Source organism: Anolis sagrei, chromosome 4 (genome assembly GCF_037176765.1).
Source record: "Anolis sagrei isolate rAnoSag1 chromosome 4, rAnoSag1.mat, whole genome shotgun sequence".
Lineage (NCBI taxonomy): Eukaryota > Metazoa > Chordata > Lepidosauria > Squamata > Dactyloidae > Anolis > Anolis sagrei.
This window is the reverse complement of record NC_090024.1, coordinates 123483917-123491380: the sequence shown is the minus strand read 5'-3', so window position 1 is coordinate 123491380 and position 7464 is coordinate 123483917. Positions and strand designations below refer to the sequence as shown.

Sequence of the window (7464 nt, the reverse complement as noted above, 5' to 3'; positions counted from 1 at the left end):
TTTTGTTAGTCTCTCGTTTTCATCTGGAATATCTATCTGCTTCCATCTCCTGGCATAGCATATTCTTGCTGCCGTTGTCATTAAGAACAAAAGTTTATCCAAATTTTTCTCGATTTCTAAATCGTGCCTTCCCAACAAGAATATTTCTGCCTTCCATGGTAAATTTATCTTCAAAATTTTTTGTAATTCTTTCTGCACCTCCTTCCAGAGTGGTATCTATTGATCTACTCACACTTGCATGTTTTCAAACTGCTAGATTGGCAGAAGCTGGGGCTGACAGTGGAAACTCATGCCGCTCCCCAGATTCGAACCTGCGACCTTTCGGTCAATAAGCTGAGCAGCTCAGTGGTTTAAACCACTGCGCCACCGGGGGGGGGGGGGGCTCCAGATTATAGAATCATAAAATCATAGAGTTGGAAGAGATCTTGTGGGCCATCTAGTCCAACCTCCTGCCAAAAAACAGGTAAATCGCATTCAAAACACCCCCCAACAGATGGCCATCCAGCCTCTGTTATTTATTTATTTATCTATCGTGTCAGGAGCAAACCAATTGTATTGCATTTTTAACAAACAAATAAACAAAACACAAAGTTTGCAAGCTTGGTAGTTGATTAAATGTCATTTGACCAGTATCTGGCCACTTGGAGTGCCTCTGGTGTTGCTGCAAGGAGGTCCTCCATTGTGCAAGTAGCAGGACTCAGGTTGCATTGCAGCAGGTGGTCAGTGGTTTGCTCTTCTCCACACTCGCATGTCGTGGATGCCACTTTGTAGCCCCATTTCTTAAGATTGGCTCTGCATCTCATGGTACCTGTTCTGGTACGGCTGTACTAGGAGCTCCAACTTCTTTTTCTTTCTTTGAGTGTTTGCATGTATTCCAAAGTTCCATGCATTTTGCAATAAGGTGGCTTCCCTTGGTTTGCAATTATAGGGCCAATGACCCATCAATCATCTATCGGACAGAGGGCAAGCTATTCAACCTCAGCAGACTGAAAGCCAAAACCAAGGTTACAACAACATCAGTTATAGAACTCCAGTATGCTGATGACAACGTCGTCTGTGCACATTCAGAAGAAGATCTACAAGCCACTCTAAACACTTTTGCAGAAGCATACAAGTAGCTCGGCCTGTCATTGAACATTGAAAAACCAAGGTGCTGTTCCAGCAGACACTAGTCAACCCCTCTCCAATGCCAGTGATACAGCTTAATGGTGTAACATTAGAAAATATTGATCCTTTCCGCTACCTTGGCAGCCACCTCTCCACCAAAGTCAACATCGACACCGAAATACAACACCGCCTGAGCTCTGCGAGTGCAGCATTTTTCCGAATGAAGTAGAGTGTTTGAGGACCGGCACATCTGTAGGGATACCAAGAGGCTTGTTTAGAAAGCTACTGTCCTCCCAACCTTGCTATATGCCTGTGAGACGTGGACTGTCTACAGACGTCACATGCAATTTTAGAGTTTTTTAATACTGGTAGCCAGATTTTGTTCATTTTCATGGTTTCCTCCTTTCTGAGGATGCTTGCCATAGATGCAGGCGAAACGTCAGGAGAGAATGCCTCTAGACCATGGCCATACAGCCCGAAAAAACCTACAACAACCCAGTGATTCTGGCCATGAAAGCCTTTGACAATACATATTGCCAACTGTCATGACTACATATCTCTACAAAAGACATCAGAGAATAAATGAAAGACTGGATGACACACGTATGTACACTATTTGGTCTTACCACTTTATTACCAAGTGAGACTCAGCAGACTATGGAAAGCAACTCCAAAAGAAACCATTTGTACTCAACTTAACATTGACAATACAAACATTATATCTGCAGTTATTACACCGTAATGATTCATTCACACATCATTTGATGCTACAGTCAATGAGCAAGGACCATACATTCATGAACCAGACCAGAGTTTTAAATTGCACAGTAAATTGCTCAGTAGTTGTGCGTTTACAGTTTCCCAGCCACTTTGGATACTTAAATCACATTAACAATTCTAAATGGGTTTATGCTGCGAGCATATACTCTGCTCTGCAGCCAAGCTAATGAAGAAGACAGGATGTAAGATCTGATTGCAATAATCCACTCAGGGCTCAGTTTTTCCATCAATAGTTACCCTTATTGGCCCCCAACAAGCCTGCTTGGAGTACATTACAGAATGAATGGCAGTATAGACAGACGGATGCTTGCAGGAAGAAGCTCCTGAGGGCCTGTTCCTCCACCTTAGGGATTGTCTACTAGGCATGTGCAATCCATGATTCTAAATGGTTCTAAAGTACTTACAAAACTAAAGTACTGGTGGTGAAAACTAAGGAGTGCTGGTGTTCTGCTTCTACAGTTTTGCTAAAGTTCTGATGGCGAAACTTTCAGAACTCTAATACAACTTTCAAAATTTCATTATAAACTAGCTGTCCCCTGCCACATGTTGCCGTGGCCCACATGGGGGTTCTCTGTGGGAGGTTTGGCCCAATTCTAACGTTAGTGGGGTTCAGAATGCTTTTCGATTGTAGGTGAACTATAAATCCCAGCAACTACAACTTCCAAATGTCAAGATTCTATTTTTCCCAGACTCCACCAGTGTTCACATTTGGGCATATTGAGTATTCGTGTAGAGTTTGCTCCAGATCCATCATTGTTTGAGTCCACAGTGCTCTCTGGATGTAGGTGAGCTACAACTCCAAAACCAAAGGACACTGCCCACTAAACCCTTCCAGTATTTTCTGTTGGTCATGGGAGAACTGTGTGCCACGTTTGGTTCAATTCCATCGTTGGTGGGGTTCAGAATGCTCTTTGATTGTAGGTGAAATATAAATCCCAGCAACTACAACTCCCAAATGACAAAATCAATTTTTTTGAGTGAAGGACATATATTGGGTTGTTAGGTGTCTTGTGTCCAAATTTGGTGCCTTCCCCCAGTGGTTTTTAAGTTCTGTTAATCCCACAAACGAACATTACATTTTTATTTATATAGATGGTAGTTCTTAATAAATTCTGTCATAAAAACCACCAATAATGAAATAATATTGAAATTTTTGATGAAAATTTCAGAACTCTAACAAAACTTTCAAAATTTCATTATTATTTCATCATTGGTGGTTTTATGACAGATCCTATTAAGAACTGCCATTTATAATGAAGTTTTGAAAGTTTTGTTAGAGTTCTGAAATTTTCACCACCAGAACATTAGCAACAGCGTAGAAGCAAAGCACCAGCGCCCCCTAGTTTCACAACCAGAACTTTAGATTTGTAAGTACTTTAGAACCATGGATTGCACGTCTATTGTCTACACAGGGGCGGCTCAACCCATTACGCAAAGTAAGCATTTGTAGTATAGTTGATTTTGCCCAGGGGCGCTCTTGAGGGAAAATAAACCTTGACATATGCGAGTTGTAGTTACTGGGATGTATAGTTCACCTACAATCAAAGAGCATTCTGAACTCCACCAATGATGGAATTGAACCAAATATGGCACACAGAACTCCCATGACAAACAGAAAATATATATCAGTGATTGGTTTGGGGGGGGGGGGCACCAAAATACTGTTTACTAGGTTCTTGTGGGTTTTTTCGGGCTATAGGGCCATGTCCTAGAGGCATTTCTCCGGACGTTTCGCCTGCATCTATGGCAAGCATCCTCACTACCTCTGAGGATGCTTGCCATAGATGCAGGCGAAACGTCAGGAGAAATGCCTCTAGAACATGGCCCTATAGCCCGAAAAAACATACAAGAACCTAGTGATTCCAGCCATGAAAGCCGTCGACAATACAAAATACTGTTTGCTTACCGCTGCAAACTACCTAGGGCCGCCTCTGCACATGGGCCAGCATCATCATCCCGTTTCCTGTACTCATTGGCATAAGAAAAGGGGATAGATTGGCCAATGTCACCTCCTCACCACAGCGAATGATGGCAGAGCTTCAAAGAATTCCTGACCATTGCCACATGCCTTTGCTAACATCAGAAAAGACACCCAGGAATGAGCCAGAGCTCTACAACTGTCTGTTACTATAACAGGGGCAACATTTAATGGAGACAGTACAGTCGCACTAAATTCCTTCTGGCCTGGCTGGAGTGTGTAGACTCCACCACACTGCATTTCTGATTCAGGCTGGCCCTATAATTGATAGATATAGATGTTTCCAAGTCTGCACAAACCAGAGGCGGCCCTAGGTAGTTTGCAACGGTAAGTAAACAGTATTTTGGTGCCCCCCACCCCCCAACCAATCACTGATATATATTTTCTGTTCGTCGTGGGAGTTCTGTGTGCCATATTTGGTTCAATTCCATCATTGGTGGAGTTCAGAATGCTCTTTGATTGTAGGTGAACTATACATCCCGGTAACTACAACTCGCATATGTCAAGGTCTATTTTCACCACAATTCAAGAGAGATATTGACAAGCTGGAATGTGTCCAGAGGAGGGCGGCTAAAATGATCAAGGGTCTGGAGAACAAGCCCTATGAGGAGCAGCTTAAGGAGCTGGGCATGTTTAGCCTGAAGAAGAGAAGGGTGAGAGGAGATATGATAGCCATGTATAAATATGTGAGAGGAAGTCACAGGGAGGAGGGGGCAAGCTTGTTATCTGCTTCTCTAGAGACTAGAACAATGGCTTCAAACTACAAGAGAGGAGATTCCATCTGAACATGAGGAAGAATTTCCTGACTGTGAGAGCCGATCAGCAGTGGAACTCTCTGCCACGGAGTGTGGTGGAGGCTCCTTCTTTGGAAGCTTTTAAACAGAGGCTGGATGGCCATCTGTCAGGGGTGATTTGAATGCAATATTCCTGCTTCTTGGCAGGGGGTTGGACTGGATGGCCCATGAGGTCTCTTCCAACTCTATGACTCTATGAAATAATTATTGACAAAGATATGCAGTTGGGATTGCAGAAATTGTTGTGGGTTAACAAACTTTATGCAGCTCCCTTTGCAAAGCAGATTTAACCCTGTGACTCTTCCCATTTGTTTATCTCTTGGTGGGCCGTATTTTTAACATATTATGTAAGTGTGGCAAATCTGTCCACTAGTTCAGTTTCAACTCCTCACTGCAATGAGTTTGTAGCACCTGATTCTAAAGTGCTGTGCTCCTACAATGTCCTACCTAAATAAATAGAACAATAAATACATTTCTTTGAATAAATACAAATATAAATAATTAAAAACAGGGTGCATCACCCAAGGTTGCATATAATATTTGGAGAGGTACAATACATCAAGTCCATGTGCCTTCCATGGATGTCACTGGAAGAAAGCTTGCCTGGCATGGCAGAAGACAACGATCTATGAACACTGTTGGAGTTAAGCAAATGCAGCATTCCTCTGGGTGCAAACGCAATGCGGCACCGGTGTTGCTATGATGCCGAGCCCTGGAGCCTCCAACCAGCAGTGCAAAAAACATGCAGAGAACTGTGGCAGGCTTCTGAGGTTGGTATGCGCGGGATGGGAACCACGTGTGCTATGTACAGTTTGTGGTCCATGTTGATGCAGGGTTTTGAGAGCTGACAGAGACTTTGAGTGATGTGTGTTCATGGGTTCACAACACAGAACATTCAACAGCAGATGGCAAACAGTTTTGGAGGGTAATTCAAACGTCTCATTTGTTGTTCTTCAAGCATCATCTTCCTTTTTCTTTTTCCTTCTGCCTAGAGAGCATAGCCATCCTTGGACTACATTCTCCAGCACTTTTCATCCACACCAAGCCTCTCTTCTGAAGGGCTGCCCTTCAGGAGAGCTTCTGGGTGCATGGAAGCTCATCCCATCTCCTACTACAGCTCCTGTCTCTCCTCCTTCCTTCTCCCAGGTCTCTCTCCCTCCCCCAGCACAGTCTTAAGCAACGACTCCGAGGTGGGCTCAAGTGTGCACAGGTTTGCCCGTTCTGTGGCTCATCGCTTGCTCTGTCAGTTCTCTGTAGTACGCAGATTTCAGAAACCTTGGATAAGAGTCCTTCTCCATCAAGGTGTGAGTTTTGACTTGGGCTTCTTCAAAGCAATCGGAAGTGGCAAACATAACATTCCTCCTCGTTGCCTCTCTGGTTTCATGGTCAAGGTTCACCTGTGAAGGAAGGACAACACTCACGTTAGTAATTTGGTATCTATATAAATAAAAATGTAATGTTAGTTTGTGGGATTAACATAACTCAAAAACCACAGGACAAATTGACTAGAAAATTTTGAAATTTTCCAATAAATCATGGGATGTGTAGATCTTTATGACAGCTGGCAGGAATGATGCCCTCCCGCTGGAGAAATTCCAAAGGATACCTTCTAGAGATTTTATTTCTAGAAACATTAAGAATTTTCTAAAGATCAGTAGATGACTCAAACGTTCTGAAACTTGGTGGGCTTACAGTGGTAAATGTGTCCTCCAAGTATGGCCATTTTCATTCCGATAGCCCTAAAACGACAGAAAGGGAAGGCTTGCAAGTCCCCCTATTACTGCCAATGCGCCGGAACTTCCTGAAGTGAAAAATTGATCTTTTGGTTGCCAGATCGAAAAATGGCATTTCGCGTTTCCAAATTTGGACAAAAAATGGAATGGGGGCAGCCGAAAATCAGACACCGAAAATGGCACGGGGTTTAACTTGATTTACACATCCCTCGGGGGGTGAGAAGGATGGGGTACAAATGTACAAAATAAATAAATAAATAAAGTATGAAATATATTACAATAATCTATTTTGGGAGAGGCAAAGCCTTTTGAGACTGTATCAGTGTAGCCTTGCTGCTTCTAGAGCTACCTGGGATCCACAAAGGGCAGGCAATATACGAGGGGTATTTTTTAAGTAAGGTCCGTTTTGTTGTAGACACTAGTAGTTCACGCGCATACCGCAACGAGCGCGTGCGTCGTGTACCGGCATGCCTCGGGAACAACTGTGCTCAGTTTCCGCTCTGTAGCTAACCTGTATGGTTCTGTTCTGTGCTTTAAAAATGTTTAAGACTATCAACTCACCCTCCGCATGTGAGGTTCGCTCACATATGGTTTTTGTCAGCAAGGAACCTGCCTGCTGCAGAAATTCATCGACAGATTTGTGAAGTGTACGGTGATACTGTTATGAGTGAAAGCAAAGTGCGTAAATGGGTACGACAATTCAAAGATGGCCGTGACAACGTCCATGATGAGGACCGCTCCGGTCGCCCTTCTTTGATTACAGACGATTTGGTGGCTTTTGGTGGCGGCAAGTTTTTATGAAGAGGGTATTTTAAAATTGGTTCAGAGGTATGATAAGTGTTTGAACAAACTTGGCAACGATGTCGAAAAATAGAGTGAAGTATGTACTTTCTGCAAATAATTTTACTTTTTTGAAATAAACTTTCGTTGTGTACTTATGTTCCAACGGACCTTACTTAAAAAATACCCCTCGTATTTAGCAATAAAAGCTGGCACGTGAGATATTATGACCTTGTAGGAAAATATCCATAGTAGGCATGTGCAATCCATGGTTCTAAATGGTTCTAAAGTA

General features: G+C 43.0%; 1 protein-coding gene across 1 annotated transcript in view; it reads right to left on the bottom strand.

Moving 5' to 3' along the window:
• Positions 1-4898: 4898 nt before the first annotated feature.
• RGS16 (regulator of G protein signaling 16) overlaps positions 4899-7464 on the bottom strand; it is a 21315-nt gene continuing 18749 nt past the window's right edge. The window contains exon 5 of the mRNA XM_060774471.2: positions 4899-6056. Coding sequence (XP_060630454.1) covers positions 5856-6056 — 201 coding nt within the window. The 3' untranslated portion in view covers positions 4899-5855. The remainder of the gene's footprint in view (positions 6057-7464) is intronic.